Source organism: Mixophyes fleayi, chromosome 2 (genome assembly GCF_038048845.1).
Source record: "Mixophyes fleayi isolate aMixFle1 chromosome 2, aMixFle1.hap1, whole genome shotgun sequence".
Lineage (NCBI taxonomy): Eukaryota > Metazoa > Chordata > Amphibia > Anura > Limnodynastidae > Mixophyes > Mixophyes fleayi.
Genome location: NC_134403.1, coordinates 247153514 through 247171979, shown reverse-complemented (window position 1 = coordinate 247171979; position 18466 = coordinate 247153514). Strand labels below are relative to the sequence as shown.

General features: G+C 38.7%; 2 protein-coding genes across 6 annotated transcripts in view; both read left to right on the top strand.

The window, feature by feature from the left end:
* PPARD (peroxisome proliferator activated receptor delta) overlaps positions 1-3484 on the top strand; it is an 88659-nt gene extending 85175 nt beyond the window's left edge. For 2 of the 3 annotated variants that reach the window (XM_075195746.1, XM_075195745.1), the window contains exon 6: positions 1128-3484. In XM_075195746.1, the coding sequence (XP_075051847.1) occupies positions 1128-1375 (248 nt within the window). In that variant the 3' untranslated portion in view covers positions 1376-3484. The remainder of the gene's footprint in view (positions 1-1127) is intronic. The other variant, XM_075195747.1, reaches the window with a different exon arrangement.
* A 221-nt stretch (positions 3485-3705) lies between these two features.
* The window catches only part of LOC142138792 (putative E3 ubiquitin-protein ligase makorin-1), a 60515-nt gene continuing 45754 nt past the window's right edge, over positions 3706-18466 (top strand). For 2 of the 3 annotated variants that reach the window (XM_075195743.1, XM_075195741.1), the window contains exons 1-2: positions 3706-3810; positions 9761-9880. In XM_075195743.1, the coding sequence (XP_075051844.1) occupies positions 3764-3810; positions 9761-9880 (167 nt within the window). In that variant the 5' untranslated portion in view covers positions 3706-3763. Of the gene's footprint in view, positions 3811-4527; positions 4637-9760; positions 9881-18466 lie in introns of those variants that run through there. The other variant, XM_075195744.1, reaches the window with a different exon arrangement.

Here is an 18466-nt window from a genome sequence, read left to right as displayed (position 1 = left end):
GCTGATGGGAGGAGCTGTGTGGATCAATGGCCTTCTGAGTGCAAACTAGGTTCATAAAAGAACAAGAATTATTTTGTGGGCAAGATCATATAAATTGGATCAGAGATGTGAAGAAGCCACTTTTACAGGAATGCACATTACCATGCACATTTCTACAAATGTAATAAAACCATTGAAACACACAAAAGTAATGCATGCTCTAAAAACAGCCCAGGGGGTATATTTACTAAACTGTTGGTTTGGCAAAGTGGAGATGTTCCCTATAGCAACCAATCATTTTTAGTTATCATTTATTTAGTACATTCTGCAAAATGACAGCTAGAACTTGATTGTTTGCTATAGGCAACATCTCCACTTTTTCAAACCCGCAGTTTAGTGCATATACCCCCAGATGTTCTTCCACATCTCATGACTAATTTAAACAGAAATTAAGCTAAAATGTGCAGAATTTTAGGATATAAACATAAAAATGTAAATTAATAAAATAGGTGGTACTAAAGTGTGAGTAGGATGGACTTTAAAGTGACATTTTCACTCTTTCCACCATATGCACGTCTTGTCAGACTCACCATCCCAATAAAAGGCATGTGCACATTGATATTCCTGTGCAGTTCCAAATACCTGGATTTGGACGTGCACCTGGTGACATTAATTCAATAGGTTTTTTTTTACTATGCGTTCTTTTGTGACTTTATATTCCACATATGTATTAGACGTATCCTGCAGTGTATTCGTCCATTAGAACAGAGCGGACCCAGACCCATATTCATCAATAGACATATCTTTGCATCTGCTTTTTGTTGAATATGGACACGCGTATGCCCGATGTACGTGCATTTTATTTAATTTAAAAAAAAACAACAAAAAATGCACATGACCTTCGTTTTGCGTTTGTTAATGAATCAGGCTCTTAGTGTATGTAGGCAAATGACCTCAATATAACTCATTGCACCAGCTCACTTACTGTTTTATTTTGCAGTCATCATTCTTTAACTTAGCTTTTTTGTTTTGGTTTTCAAATCTGTAATTTTTAGTTGATACAATAATTTCTCTCTAATTATTTATATTATTATTTTCCATAAAGCCTCCTCAATATTATCTTTTCTCCTTTATCTCTATCCATTTAGACCGCCCAGGACTCATGAGCCCCTCACAGGTAGAAGACATCCAAGAAAAAATTCTAAGTGCTCTCAGGTGTCATCTGCAGACATCTCACCCTGATGCTCTTTTCCTCTTTCCAAAACTCCTTCACAAGATGGCTGATCTGCGTCAACTAGTGACAGAGCATGCTGAACTTGTCCAAAGCATCAAACGTACAGAATCCAGCGCATCACTGCATCCACTTCTACAGGAGATCTACAAAGACATGTACTGATTACACTCAAATACTAAAGAATAAACTCCAAACTGCTAAAATACATTAAATGATTATTTGGAACATTTGGATTAATATTTTACATGAGTATCTATCTTAACAATTTAGCATAACTATTTTTCTTCCTAGCACTTGTTGATTTGTTTTCTATTTTATTAGGTCCAGTTTAGATACAGATCTATGATCTATCAAACACTAACTCATGAATGTCCAATATTTAGGTAAACAACTTAATGATGCTTATATATTTTCTTTTAAATTGCTCTCAAAACGTATCTGAGTCTGCCTTCTTGTGTCTGACTTCTTCAGTGAGGATGGCTTATTAGGTAAAACTATGAACAAAAAAATGCATTCAGCCTAATTACTTTTAATAATGTGGTGTTTCTACTCCCAGGAACAATGAAATTTGAAGGGCTCACTTAATAGCAAAAGGGAACTAACATGTCACATGTCTGACAACTTTTAGCAGTGGAAATGATATATAAATTACTGAATTTTACCAGATTTAGAAGAGCAACTTTTGTGGGTAATGTTTTTACCATTTGATGTCATTAAGTAAGCTTTGGCGATCTCACCCATACATATTAGCCTAAAACAACTACATGACCATAAAACGTTTCAGAAATATTTCCTCATATTAGGTTTTTAACACCAATCTCCAAATATACCTGTAGAAATGGTCATTGTGTCACATGATATGAAACACCATCATTAATTAACATGTAGTCATTCCTAATTTACAGCTAGCACTTGGTTATACATATTGAAATACATTCTACAAAGTGATTGTATGACACATACTTGCCAACCTTATGTTGGCCGGGTCCGGGAGATCTTGGAGGTCACAAGGGGTGTATGGGTGGAGGGGGCGGGGCTTCATGAATTGCGTCATTTTGGCCCCTCCCCTGGTGACATAATGCCTGTTTTGGGTCTTTTTACAGTGGTAAAAAGACCCCAAACAAGCATCACATCATTGGGGGCGGGCCAAAATGATGAGAATCGCGAAGATCTGCCCCCCTCTGCCCGTACATGCCGGCTCTAATTTAGGGAAGTGGGCAGATGCGGGTGAATCACCAGCACTCCTGAGATTCCGGGAGACCTACCCGAAATTCGGGAGTCTCCAGGACATTCCGGGAGAGTTGGCATGTATGGTATAACATGAGAAAGCAGCATGTGATTTCATGCAGTACTCCTGTATAATGATTGCTCTGGCACTGCTTAATTTGGCAGTCATGTCCCAAGCTTTAAGTTCAGAGGGGTATATTTAACTAGGATTCGCGCCTGTGATTATGCGCGGCTGCACAGGTCGCGGTACCCCATAGGGGTGCGCACGGAAATTTGCGATGTTACGGTAACGTAATGACACTTTATACGTGCAGCCTCGTGTAATCATAGGCCTGAATCCTAATTGAATATGCCCCAGATTATGCTGTCTCTACTAAAGTTCTTTTATATGACAAATAAATGTTTTGCACAATGTACAATCTAGAAGCCCTTCTAGATAAAAGCTGAATAAACTAGGGGATAAATGTATCAAGCTGCAAGTTTCCAGCAGGTTTGATAGCTAGAATCTTTTTGAACCCTCTGGAAACTCGCAGCTTGATACATTTACCCCCAGGTGTCATCAGTTACCACAAAATGCACAGGAAAAAAAATAATCTAAAAAATATTCAAGATGTATACAAGATATATTTTAATACAGACACAACTATGCACAGTGCAGTGGAGGTCACGTGATTTGGCATTTGTCTGTCCCTGTTCTGATAAGATTTAGAGAAGCTGGGTGTTGGGGGGGGGACGACTGCAGGTGAAGGCTCAGTGGGCCACCTGTTGCCCACCAGTGGTTTAGAGGAAAATATTGGTGTACCCAACAGATTTTCAGCTATGGGTTAATTTTGTTTTGGGATGAAAGCAAAAACAAAGATGGTAGGGTGGATCTCACTGATGACTTCAAATTATTATTTTTTTGTATATACCATAAATGTATTAATATAGAATACTTGTATTGAAATTTGTATATATAGTAAAATATATTATCTTAATTAAGCTGACAATTTTTTCTTTGAAACTTTCAAATATTTAATATACAAAATAAACTTACTAACTTTATGTGTGCGTCCTTAATTGATGTCTATAACTTTATTAATTTAAGTTGATATTTTTAGAATTTGGCTTATAATTATAATGTAAACTAAGACTACTCCATCTAAATGAATCATTGGTCAAGATACACACCCTGCGTAACTACTTTAGAAAGCAGTAACGCGGTGCGTGAGGTTATATATGAATGAGGTGGCTGAAGGGAGGAGCCGCTAGACTCATATAAAATCGGGTCTGGCAACAACTGCCTTTTTTTTTGTTTTGTTTTGGGGTGGGAGGTTGTGTGAGATGGCTATGGCGAGCAGCAGAGGACATGGCACCAGAGCGCCATGCAGGTTCGTTTGCTTCACTGATGGAAGTTTATGAGCGGAGTGGACCAAAGTAAAAATAAACATACAATACAAACCCATCTCCTGGCTGTTAACAGGCTTTGGGGGGCGGGGGCCGGTGATGATGGTGAATAGCTTCTTAAGCTTTTGGGTATTAAACAGTCATAAATAATCATGTTTACAAGTATAGTGTGCCAAAATGTCTTGGCGTTCTTTGCTGTTTTTGGTATTTAGAGTTTAGATGCAGATCTAAGTCTTTTTATTTGCTCTGAAGGGTATTGTAACATTTATGAAAAATGGTAAAGCAAGAAATGGTCATTGTTACCAATATAATTTTATTGCAATGTGTATAGTGCATCTTTGGATGAAGACAAAAACCCACGCAGCTGTAAGTCTAATTGTAGTAGGCGGCATCTTCTGCTCCGCAGAATTCACTAGTATATATTGAGTTGAGGTAGGTATTACTATAGACCTCTGGTTTCAGGGCTAGTTTTGTTATGATGGATGTTAAATTCTTGTATTGAGCCCTTTTCTATATTATAAACTATATTGGGACATATGGGGCACTTCTTTAATTCTACTGTAAAATGTATACATAAGCAGTCGTTGTACAGACGTTTAAAACCGCACTGACCGATTTTGTAAATATCCGCTAGGTGGAGCAGTGCTTGCTCTGCGCCAGGTCTGCAGTAGAAGTGCGCCACTGGCGCCTGCCTTTAGTTAGCAGCCATTACTTGCCTTTGCAAATGTCTCTAGGTAGCTCATGCGGAGCAATTAAAACAACGCGGTTTGATGCTAACGTCGGTGCTAATTGAACAGCACTGATGCAGAGGTTTGTAGTGTTTTGACCTCATTCTCTGTGTAACATTGAACTTTCGGCAGTTGAGTCAAGGGGCTTGCGGCTAAAATTTACTGTGAAGATTAGGGATGTACTAAATGGTTGAGCACACAGGTTGATAGGGATGATTGTCTGCAGTTAGTTTGTTTCTGTCTTAAGATGTTGTAAACTTCTCTTTTCCCTAATGCTTTCAACAGAGAAAGTAAATCCAACACTACAGTAGCTGTATTCCAAATAAGTTAAATTACACTTTAATATCTATCTGTAGATAAAAAATAACATAATAAAATGTAATTACATTTAAATTTACATGCATGTATTTTAGCAAGACAGTTCTATCATTTTTATTTATGTGGGACAATGGTCTTTTAAGTGTACATATGCACAACTGGCACAATTTTGTGTTTCCAGTAGGAAGATAGCTCTTTTTTTTTTTTATTTGCATGGGATGAGTGTGTTAAGCATAGTTATGTACACCTGGGTCTGTTTTTTGTGTTTCTTGTGGGAAAATGACATACCATAGAGGCAATGCTCTAAATCTACTGTAAAATAAACAGGGGGCAGAGAAAGGAAGCCAGATATGCAAATCACACCAGGAGTGCCCTCCTGTATATATAATCCACATCAATAAAAAAATATTAATCATAAAACATTGTGCTCAGATACATAGACATTCATCAATCTCCCTATGAATATATATTAACTAGATGACTTGACAGAAAGAAAAACAAAATTTCCTTCCTATAAGATCTAATGTTTTCTCTGATAGTACCGTCATTTAAAACATACAAAGTTCATATGTAATGACTGTATTTAGCCAGATCACCAAACAAAAGCATCTAATTTGCTCATTTATCTCTAGATAAAGCCAAGTTTGTTCTCTTCAGTCTCAAGACCAGAATTAGCAGTCTCATAATCCACAATCAAATAGTGTATAACAGTGGATCCCAAACTTTCTCAGTTTGAGGCACCCTTAAGGTCTCCATAATTTTTTCAAGGCATCCCCAAGCCAAAATAATTACCAAGTTGCACCTGCCTTGCTTACCACCAGCCCTAGACGCGGCACCCCAGGGAGCCGCGGCACCCAGTTTTGGAACCACTGGTGTATAAAGTATATTGTCCACAGCAAACAGTTTGTTTGTAAACCCAGAAACTGGGATGACTCGCTCTGATAAAACAAGGAGAAAATGCAGTAGGAGCTGAACATGTAGTTACCATGCCTCTGTATCGTAATTGAATAGCTGCTCGGTTACCCAGGACTTGGGACACAGTACTTTACACAGCTTTTTAACTCCTTGTTGGTAATAATGATTTGCAGACTCCTTTTTCTAAAATACGAAGTCAAAGTGGCCACCTTACAAGATTCCTTCAATTCAGACAGACGTGAGCATATCAGATACTAATATACATGACAATCCCATTCCTTGATCATGAAAGGAATTGCAGCAGAGAGGATCTGCTTTCCCTCCTCTAATTGAACACCTGCTGATGTTTTATTCAGTTGGAATATATATATATATATATATATATATATATATATATATATATATATATATATAATTTTTTTTTTTTCTAGAGAGAAAACAGAACATAGAAACTCCACACAGATGAGGCCAGATCTGTGAGGCAGAATTGCTAACCAGTGTTGCTAAATTGTTGTATTTAATTTTTTTATTTTTTTTTATTTTAACCTTATTTATAGATCACTTTTATTTGGTACTGTTTTCGGTACCCTTGTTTTTCTGTATCCCCAGTTTTCAATTTTTGAAAATCAAGAAATAAGTTTAAAATAAAAAGTAAATAAATACCTAAAAATGCCTAAAAATGCATAGGGTGCCTTTTAAATTGTTTTCACCAAAAAAAGATGTGGGACACTAAAGTTAATTTGTTATATTCCTATACTACATATAAACATTGTGTTTAAATATTGTATCTTTATAACGGATAAGATTATTCACAATTACTTGCCTTCTGTAGAGTTGCATTTCGCTAAACCACCTTTGCTGCTTGCTGTTTCCTTTGGAAATCCATCTGTACTGATCCCTTTCCTCCTTTTGAAGCTGTGGATGATGCACTAAAAGTCCTCCAGAAATATAACTTGTAAAAACTCTTTCAGTTATATCACATGTTAATGTGAGCTCTTCTTGAATATGTTGTAAAAATGGTTTGTTGTCCATTTTTTACAAAATTCAAAGACCTCATAGTATTTTGTCCATGAACTACTTTGTAGTAGTGATATTAAGCTATTTCCGTTTATGTTCAAATAAAAGGAGTACTCGAATAGTTGGTAAGAGGTTTAAGGATCACACAGGGTATTGTGCTTCCAATAAAATATACTAAGACAATGCTTCTTTCTACCTCAAATAAAGGACATGTGAGCAGATAGTTACAGATGGGTAGAGGGGCATGGAGATTATAAACAGGTCAGAGCCGTAAAACACTTGACATGATCAAGAGGTAAATAAAGATAATGTAGAGGGAATGTTCCAGGCAGGGCTTGGTAAATATTGTTTACACCTAAGAAACAGCCCAAAACTGTAGGATCCAGAAATATTTTTAAAAATGTTAGATTTGGAACAACTATTAATAGTCACAGGCCTCCAATGAAAATTAATGGTATATATTTTACACAGCATATTTTATTTAATTGCTTGTGTTCACCAATGTACATATTGAAGCTTTTAATGCTTTCATCCGATGGGAAAAAACAGATCTAGCATTCTTCCCCTTGGAAACATAGAAAATGCTCCACCGTGTACATATCTGTGCTTAAAGCACTATTATCCCACATAAAAAAAAAAAATATAGCCTTTTTCCCACGAGAAATGCATCGAAAACACTCCACTGTGTACATATCAATGCTTAAAACGTGATCATACCACGTAATTGATATACTATTTACCATAAATAATTTATTACTACAATATTACACCATAAGAAATGTTATATACACAGGTTTGATACTCATTTATTATAATATGCCTAGTCCATACAGAAGACTCCACCTATATATAAATATGGGATAATGTACTTATTATTGTAAAATATATGGTTAAGTCACTTAGCAGTCCTGCTTAGTTTTCAGTTTATTTATATCTATTTAAAAACTTTACATGTTTGTAAAATCTGAAATGAAGATAAAGAATTCAACATTGTGGCTTAGTGGTTAGCACTTCTGCCTCACAGCACTGGGGTCATGAGTTAAATTCTCGACCATGCCCTTATCTGTGTGGAGTTTATATATTCTCATGTGTCTGCGTGGGTTTCCTCCAGGTGCTCCGGTTTCCTCCCACACTCCAAAAACATACTGGTAGGTTAATTGGCTACTGTCAAAATGAGCACTAGTGTGTTTGTACTAGGGAACCATCTCAATAAGTGCAAGCCTGTAGAAGTAAGGGGAAGTTATGTCTTGAAACCCAAGCACATACACACAAGATATTCTTGGAAGGAGTTTGCTAATAAAAGGGGCAGTCCTACCATATATGCATGTTACTTATTACACTGCAGCCAAATGACCAATCACTAATGGTGCAGTAAGTAGTTCAGGGTTTAGCCAATAATCATTCTGGTCTCTAAGGGGAGATTCAAATCTGCGTGTGGTCTTTCTGGAATGTCCACGATGTTAAGTCAGGAACCTTCACTTTTTTTTTTTTTTTTTTCTTGCACCAGTTATATTCCTACTCTGAACAATAGTAAGCCAGTTTCTAACATGGAAATGGTACATTTGACACTGTAGCCGTGAAGTTGCTTATCTTTGCATAAAGTGTGTGCAGTTCTAAACAGGCAAGTGCTCACTTATGCACAGGTTTCACTCTGGACAATCTTTGTTTTCTCTTATGCCTCTTGACGTTTGAAAGAGTGGGAAAGGTTTTACTGTTTACAATAAAATGTATCTGCGACAAAATATAGCAACATTTTTTTGGTCTACTCTGAAAAGAAAGGGTAAGAGTAGACCGCAAAGATAGTGTTGCACTCCATATCCATGCGAGTGTGCCAAGTTGTGAAGAACGGTAGCTAAATGCCAATAACCATTTCGGTTCCCAACCTAATAACTGATCTGTGAGATCTGGGGTATTTGCACTTGGCAGACAGATCTAAATGTTCTGCCTGGTACCAAAAGCTCATCACAACAGGCAGTTTGACTTGCAGTGTGTATTTTTAAACACTTGTGTAGCTGCCTATACGACCATTGAAAATGATACTTGACTATCTACAATTAAACATGGCACGAGGAAAATAAGTACATGTAGTTCCACATGTCTTTGCAACTGTGGTTCTTTTTTGTGCATTACCATCCCTCATACCCCAAATGACCATAAAAATGTCCAGGTGAAAATAGTCTGCACATAATAAAAAAAAAGTTGAGCTGCCAAACACTTAATCTCGTATGTTTTAAATGTTTTAGTATCTTATCAAAGTTAAACTGGGTACACATCAATGCAGTTATCATGCAGATCACACAATTAATGACTGTTTGATCAGATATTGCAAAAGTGTCTGCTCCCACAATCCTGTTTTATTGTACACAAACACATGTCATCTGTTGATTTGGATTTGTAAAGTTTCTAAAAGTCACGCTCAATTTTGGAACGATGTTGGGAAAGTGTACATATTCACGACTAGCAGCGTAAGCAGGTAGCTAGTGTCTACAGTCACAATCTTTTCAGCAGGTTGAGAGATGAAGAGCACAGATCTGAAGGTAAATTGTTTAAGTTTGTATGCATGAATTGACATGTTCATCAGGACTTTCAAATGTTGATGAAATTGTTTCAAAAACTGCATATTAACCAAGATTGCATAGTCGTGTACCTAGCTTAGGAAATTGTCGATGGTAAAATTGTTGATTTTAGTGAAATAAACTTGCATTTTAATTCTGATTCTGTAAATGCGTTTGGGGGTTTTTGTTTTTCTTTCCTGCAAACTATCTGTAGCACATTTTAAAAGCTTACTCTGTGAGCCATAACTCAATTGGCACAAGGAAATCCTGAAATTTCTGACCACATTATACAGTTATAAAAATTACTGAAGTTACCTTGAGAAAGTAGTTTTTTTTATACTTTGTCGATTCTAAGGTAGGCAACACATGCAATGATTACCACACTTTTTTTTTTCCTGCAGAGCCTTTTTAAGAGGTAACTGCAGGTGGGGTACAAACTGCAAATTCTCCCATGAAAAGATATGTGCTCCAATCTGCCGCCATTATCAGAATGGATTTTGTTGTTATGGAGACAGATGCAGGTAAGCTATTTATATTTCTTGGCCTAATTATTTTTAATTTTATTTGCTAACAGTAAAATATTCTGAGATTAAGTTTAAATTGTGTACCTATGAAATTGACCCAGATATTTAGCTTCTTATTGGATCACTGCTAATCTTTGGACCTTCAGTCAACATGCCGACTTGGGGAGAAGCTATCTATACTCGGTAAATTGATAGAATGTTTGTGTCTGAGCTTCCTGCATGCTATAGCATTGAGATTGAATTCCAAGTGCATGCAAAACCCACTAATGAATTTGGAGCTTTAGGTAAGACTTCTTCATAGGCTACTAGAGAAACGTGGCCTTAACCATTGATCCAGTTTTGACACTTCTTGGGTTGATCTCATTTCAACATTAATATCTAATCTGTGAAATGTCCACACAAATTATAGCTTTGGTTTTTCGGAAGACTTTGAATTTTCAGAAAATATAATTAATTTCCTTATACCTTCTGTCACTGAAAACGTAAACCTACCCAAAATGGTCAAAATAGTGTTTTAACTAAAATTGCAAAAAGTGAACTAGAAGCAAATGTGTTTTTTTTTTTTTTTTTTCTAAACACAAATATTTTGTGGTTCTTTGGCATCAATCCACCTTTTCATAAAAGCAAGACAGGATTCTGCACATAGTTTCTTTTTTTTCCTTCTAAAATCTGCACTTGATATGATGCATATTTTTATTTGCTAGTTTGCAAAAAATGCATAGAAACAATATGGGTAGCCTAATAAGACATAGTTTTGAAAACTAGACAACCTACCCCTCAAATGAGGGGTGGTACCGTTTATTGAAGCCAGGTTTGAGAAGATGCGGGACTTGTATACCCCCCTTGGACGACTTAACGTTTTCTGTAGAACTAGTTTGTTCACCAGATAACTATTAAGGGGCACCTCAGTTGTAAGAAGGGACTACTGATTTTCAATTGAGTGTGCTCCTGGGTTTATAGGTGCCTGCATGGGGGATTTTAGTGCCCTCTCTCCATTCCCTGTCTAGTCACTAGTTTTATGTAGGCAGTGTGTTAAGGTGGAGTTTAAAAACATGATATTAAGCCCAAGCCCTGCCCCCTTTTCCACGAACAGGAAATAGCTGTGTGGGACTGGTTGTTATAATTTGAACTTCTTTGAGCCTACTGTTTGCTTAGGAGAGTCCAGTTGTCCTTGGCACTGAAGGGGGTTAAATATATGGTTGAATCCTAAATTTTATGTAGTACAAGTATGTAGCACTCTAAACCCACACCCTAATCAATTTTCACTTCTCTGTACTATAAAGCTTACTTTTGAATAGGATAAAGTTAATGTATGGATAGTCTTAAAAGCCAATCTATAAAATCCATGCATACATTGTGACAATAGTGACTTTATAGGAGGGTTGTACAAATAACAGTTGTGAATATTTCCTTTATTTGATTTACCTTTTTCAATTTAGGATAGGGTAATAAGGGTTTTTAGAATACAAAATAGGACCAGGCGCGCTCGTGTTAATATATGCTGCACCTCATAAAAAAATTAAGGTTTCAATATCAATAAAAAGAGGGCACTTCTGTAAAAACTCAAAAATTCAAGTCTCCTCCTCTCCAAGATCTTTCAATTTATTCAATTCCAATAGATTTCAAACCTTTGAAGTCAGTTATGGACATTCCTAAAATGATTGGGCAGCACGGTGGCTTAGTGGTTAGCACTTCTGCCTCACAGCACTGGGGTCATGAGTTCAATTCCCAACCATGGCCTTATCTGTGTGGAGTTTGTATGTTCTCCCTGTGTTTGCGTGGGTTTCCTCCGGGTGCTTCGGTTTCCTCCCACACGCCCAAAAAAAAACATACTAGTAGGTTAATTGGCTGCTATCAAAAATTGATGTCTGTCTGGCTGTCTGTCTGGCTGTCTGGCTGTCTGTCTGGCTGTCATTTTAGACTGTAAGCTCCAATGGAGCAGGGACTGATGTGAATGAGTTCTCTGTACAGCGCTGCGGAATCAGTGGCGCTATATAAATAAATGGTGATGATTACACACTGTGGGTGGTTATTCCTTAATAAGTATATGTTCTGCAATTCTGATTTTTAATTTGTGTTTGGTCCTGCCTACATATTGGAGTCCGCAGGCACACTCCAGCATATATATTACTCCTTCTGTGTTGCAATTAATAACATCCTTAATCTTGAATTCCTTCCCATTTGAATTGGATTTTATTTGATTAACAGACTTGGTTCCAAATGTTCTGTTACTATTGCAACCTTTACAGTTTAAACAGAAATGGAATCCTGATGACATTTTTATATGATTGCTTCTTTCAGAAATAGGCACATAGCTTTTCGTTAGCATATTCCTATTCTAATAAGGGTTTTTTAGGAGGGGGTGGTTAGGTAATGTAGTTTGACATAAAGCACCAACATTTCTGCGCTATTGTACCTCATTTGCAGCATCTGTATGCAGCAGATACTATGGTCTGTGATGCTGACAAAATTGCGTATGCCCATAACATAGGGTCAAATTTAAATCTAAAAAATATAATAAGGAAAGTAATGTAGCATCTGTAGTCTCAAAATGCAAATACTTGATCTCAAAAAAAATTCTGGTTGTAAATAAAGGTCTTTCATGAGTAGCAGGAATGCTTTCTTGTGATACCTTCCTTTTTTGCAAGTGTGCTTAGTTTTCTAAGGACGCGTATGGCTTTTGTGGGTCCTGGCAGGTGAAAGTTTGAATCAGCAATTGATAGGAATATTCTTGGTGTTCCTGGCTGAGTGTGTTAGGTGCATCAAACTCTATTGCATTAAAGTTAATAAGTGAGATTTGATGGCATTTCCTTCAAGGGTGGAAAAGGGGTATATACAGGGGATGTACTTCATCTCCCAGTTGTACTTCTGCAAAGTCTGAAAATGAAATCCTAGATACACTTTTACAAATGTGTAGCACCTTACAGGTTTAGCCAGTAGGTATAACTTAAAGGGGGAATTCAATTCTCAGTGGTAATTTTGTTTGCAACTCTGCAGTAAGTGATTTTAACGCGGATTTTCACTCATTCTGGAGCTCGTTAACTTTAACCATTATTCAAATCCATTATTAATGCACCGTCTTGGTGGCGAAAATGATCCCATTGCGGACAAGTAGATGATCCATTGAAAATATAGGGAGGGAGAAGCGTTAAAAGCTGTTCATCTTTGTTAAATCAACAGTTATCTTACACCTCATGGCTGTGCAAAAAATTAAAAACACAAAACTATTGCAATTATGTAATGTAAAAAAAATATTGTTTCTCGGCAATGGAAAACCTTTTTTTTTCTTTTTACTAAAGGCATGTAATAAATTAATAAACACTAATATATGTATGATTATATAACAAAGAAATAATTATACAAAAATGGCACGTGACTTAATATTAGATACATTCAGTCCATATAGTTCAAATTAAAACACTTTCCAATTTGCAGGTGGCTGCCAATCCTCAAACCAGATGTTACTGGATAATATCTACAAGGAAAGAAAAAAGGATAGGGCGCACAATAGTGTAGTAGTATTAGGAATATTTCAAGATGCTTAAATACAGTACATATGTGTACCAAGCTTGTCAAAGTATTAAAGCGCATCCAAAATCCTCATCCCCAAATGTTCAGGAACATCAGAGGTAGGTTTTGTAGTGTATACCCCAAAACAAAAACCATGCCAGAGAGTGCATTATCTTTTTAAGCAAACAAGTGCACACCACTCCCACTCCAGTGTGTAGCTGCATGTCGTGAATATGTAATCTCTGGAGTGACCATCTTCTCCCCTCTCAGTTCTGAATGATGTGTCCTACAGCAGCAGGCAAACCGTCATATTTCTTACCTTGCCTGCCATGTTGCTGAGCTGTCTGGCTGAAGATCAGGTTACAGGCTGCTCACCCGAAGGCTGGACTGGGGGTGAGGCTATCGTCTGTTAACTCCATAACTGCTGATACAAGCTGTGTCAGACCTGCTTTACAGATTGTGAAGCCATTTTAGAGCTGCCTGACAGCTGAGATACTTAACCACCAATTAACACAGGCTACACTTATTACTCAATTTAACATCATTACCTGTCAAAGCACATCAGTTACCCAGCATTGGGATTCCCATAGACAAATTGTTATAACTGGGCAAACCCCTTGTCCCAACCCACATTTTCACTTGCTGGATATGTTCAGCACACATTTTTCACACCATCATTTTAAGACTGGAAATTTGGAACTCTCTGTTGAAATTAGGACAAATGGCCACAAGAAGGCAGCAGAGTGAATTCCACTGCTATCTAGTGGTTGAATCTGTAAATACATTGTATATTTGGTTGTCTGATGTGGAAGACATATACTGTGAGAAATTACCTCAGTCTTGTAACACTACATCCTTTGACCTTATTGGTTCCCTGCCACTCACAAATTCCCCTCTTTTGAGCATTTAAGTGACTCCCAGCACCCAGTTTCCCCACTAAACACAAACAGGGACCCACGAGACACTCACAGGACTGTTTTGCCACTGATTGGTATACACCGCCTGGCAACCCATAAATGCTCACGATTCCGCATTGAAGTTGCCCAGTAACCGCAACAGGCCACAGCTGAGCATTCAACACAATTATGTATTGGCCCACCCACTACCACACTGCGGGCCATAACACTGCACATTTCCACTGGTGACTGGCATATTAATGGAATTCTTTTGAATTAACATGTAGGATACCCACCCAGTGTAGCACCCTAAGTAAGAGATCACTAGCTGGAGTCTACCTACAAACCCTGCAGGTCCTACATAATAGGCAGTCTGTCATGGCTTCTAAAAAGATAAAGCCTAATGTCTTGGCTCCAATTAAATTCCAGCCAAAGCCCAAGTCTGCATCAAGCTCAACTTCTACGTCAAGAGGCTCTCCTCGATCAGCCCATACCATGGAACCGGAGAACCCTCTGCCCCTCCGCATCCTCAACCACAATTTAGGATTTGACAGAACACTGGAGGCCCCTTTAACCATGTGCATTTTGCACTCTACATCTGATGTTAACTGCCGATCTGATTTCTGAGATGAGGGCGGCGATTAGAGGCCTGAAAACTGACATTGTTGAGATTGGAGATTGTACAGAACATCTGGAGACAAATATGGGGGAATTGGTTGCCTCCCACAATGACCTTTCTTCCTCACACCACTCTCTTCAGAGTGAAGTTGCCTTTCTGAAACAAAGTTGCAGATCCAGAGGATCGCTCCCCCAGAAACCTCAAAATCGGAGGTATTATGGAATCTGTTTCCAATACAGATCTACAAGACTATGCAGTTTCACTGTTCAAGAAATTATTACGTTCTGTGGACAATAAGGACCTTCTTATTGACTGTATACACAGCCTCCCACGTCCTCGATCTGCATCGGTGAATATCCTGACACTCTCCTCCGGGTCCACTTCTTTCTTATCAAGGAGGCCATTCTCCGAGCGGCACTTGATCCGAGCAATGCAGCGGTGCTTAGTGATTTGCAGCTTTTTCAAGACCTCTCACTCTCTACCATCAACCAAAGAAGAGCTCTTTATCCAATTGCGACAGCCCTGGAAGCAATTGATATCTCTTACCAATGGGTCTTACCGATCAAGCTGCTGGCAAGATATGAATATTCCACACATGTCATCTCATCCCTTGAAGCCGGCACTAAACTTCTGGAGGAATGGCACATCTTCTTCCTCCTTTGCACTGATATAATACTGTTACCTGCAATATATCAGATGCATCATTTGATGCTATATTGTTGCTGTCCTTCTCCTTCGTGTGCTACATGGGTGAGATTTATTTAGTTCCACCACCCCTCCACATGATACCAAGTTTGCCACACTCTTTCCTCTGTGGCAAATGATTTGACTCTGGTCAGTTCAGTTTTTTGTTTTTTTCTTTTTCCCCTTGAACCTTTACACTCTGCCCACCCCTCTCCCCCCAGATCACTCAAACATGACTCAAGAACATAACAGGCTCCTTCGCTATAACTCTCCCCTTTCAGGTTCCATAACTCATGATTCGGTTTTACACTCTGAATGTTAAGATACTTAACTCCCCAAATAAATGCCGATTGGCGCTTGCTACATTCCACAGATGCAGAGCAGATGTTATAGCCCTTCATGAAACACATTTTTCGTCCTGTGCACCCCCCAACTGAGACCCAAGGTACCTGTTGGGATACTTCGCTAATGGCCCATTCAAAAGAAATGGTATAGCTGTGTTTTATGCCCGTGTCTGTTTCATCCTACAGTTATAAATTGTCCAGATTTGTCTTCTATTTTTAATTCTGGTTGGACTTTTAGAAGACAAACCGGTGACTTGAGTCTCACTATATGTCCCTAACTCCCATCAAATTCCTTTCCTTATGTCACTATGCAAGGAGGTACAGAAAGTACATAGAGGCCATTTAGTAGTGCTGGGAGACTATAACCTGACCTTAGACCCCAAAACAGCAAGTCCAGACCACGAAGATTGGCAGGACTTGACCCAACCCTTGGACCTTCTACCGCTTTTCGTAAACTATTAGCGTAGCGTGACCTATATGACATTTGGCGGGTTCAATCTCCAAATGCATGAGAATATACCTACCACTCTGGAGTTCATAACACATTCTCCAGAATAGATATGGTCCTGACAGATAGATGGACATTTTAACACACCAGTACTATTAACATACTCCCTATCACATGGTCGGACCATCCCCCGATAGAGTAGTCCTGGAACCTACAACTTGCTAGAAACTCCCTCAAGAGCTTGTCGGATGCCGGCCTACCTGCTTACCTCTTTGGTACCCAGGGTTGCTCTTTCAGAAGCATTGTCGCAATACATTCAGACTAACAGCCAAGATGATACAGCTTTCCTCTTATTGGTGCGCACTGAAGCAGTCCTGCGAGGCTCAGCCATCTAAACAGATGCTCGCTTAAAAAAGAAATACCTTTCCCATCAATGAACTCTTGTCCACTCTAGAATTACAAAAACCAGACGCACCCCTCCAAAGCTCTCCAGAGAAATAAATGATGGGGAAACCGCTCAATGCATTTTTCATATCCCGCATGAAATCAGCTCACTAAATTTGTGTCAGAAATTCTACTCCACGGGCAACAGAGCCAGCTGGCTCTTGGCCTGTAAACTTAGGGGTAAACAAGCCAGAAATCGAATAAAAACTTCATGACTTTACGGGCAATAAGATCTACAACCCCGCTGACATAGCAAGTCAATTTGCTAAATATTACACCAGACTTTATAACTTGCAGGATGACAAACACGGTGCAACCAACAGAACTCTTCATATCTACTTTCCTTTTTCGCTTTAACCTCCCTTCATTAGATGCAAATAGTTTGGAGCTACTTAATCTCCCTTGGTCCCAGTGGGAGGTTAGAGGCCATCAAACGCCTCCCGAAAGTCAAAGCCCCTGGTTCAGATGCTTTCGTTATTGCCTTCTATGCCATGCTTAGAGCTGTCCATGCTTCTCGCCAACCTTAATGTTTTGATGGGTGGTAGCTTCCCAGCTGAGAAGCTGGAGGCACAAATAACTACCCCCAGCCCTGGTAAGGACCAGGTTGTAAGAACTACAGACCCATAGGGCTTGTGACTGGATCACTTATAAATTACTTTGTTGCTGGATTGTGTAGAAATAATTTATTGTGGAAATGTATTTCAATCAGAGGTGCAGGCACCAATGTATAGTTTGAAATGCACTTATCGTGTTACATTGGGATGTGTTTTGTATGCAAATGTCATTGTTTGGGTTTTTATCTGCTAGAGGAAGTCTGTTTGCTGATAGCGGGTAATGTTGGTCTTTATGTGAAGTGACAAAAACCTGTTTAGCCTGTATACCCTGCAGGGGGCTGCTGTCTGGCATTACTGGATCTCACTTAATGCAAGCATCAAGTTTTAGCACATAACAGAAGTGTAAATATTAGCTTTGCAATACATGTAAATCCATGTTTGGGTAAACAAATTGCATCCTGATTCTAAAAATAGCCTGTGAGGCTGTGTCCAAATTGTATAAAAGCCCTGTCTTGTATTGAAAATTGTTCGTTCTTGCTTCATCTGACCTGCTCCTGGTACCTTCAACCAGTGTGAGCAAATAAACATCCCTTGCTTCAAAGACCTGCTTGAAAACTTCCCTATTCCTGTGACCTACAGATTAGACACAAAATTTAGTCTGTTCCCGGCTGTTCTTCGGTGCCACCGCTCTGCCTGCTACCCAGCAGCTCTGGCCAATGTGATAGACTAGGGAGGATCAATCAGAAGAGGTCAGGAGTACCAGCCCGGGTACACCAGCAAGGGGTACATTAGCAGCGTCGGTTACCCAGAAGAAACCCGGTACTGGATCCCGGTAAGGAGTCCAGTGTGGCAGAATTTGTAAGCCCCTCCTACTGCAGCGAGCGTACGCATTCGGGATTGCTAAAGGGAATGGTAGCAAAGTAGATTTAGCCTGTTCCCAGCAACAGCAGACAAGGTGGCATAGGTGGTCCATCTTGTCACAGCGCTACTCAACATTGAGTTAAGAGTTTATGCTAGGTTGATAGCTGACTGTCTGAATCCTTTTTTACAACAGTTGATCCATGCGGATCAGGTTGGCTTCATA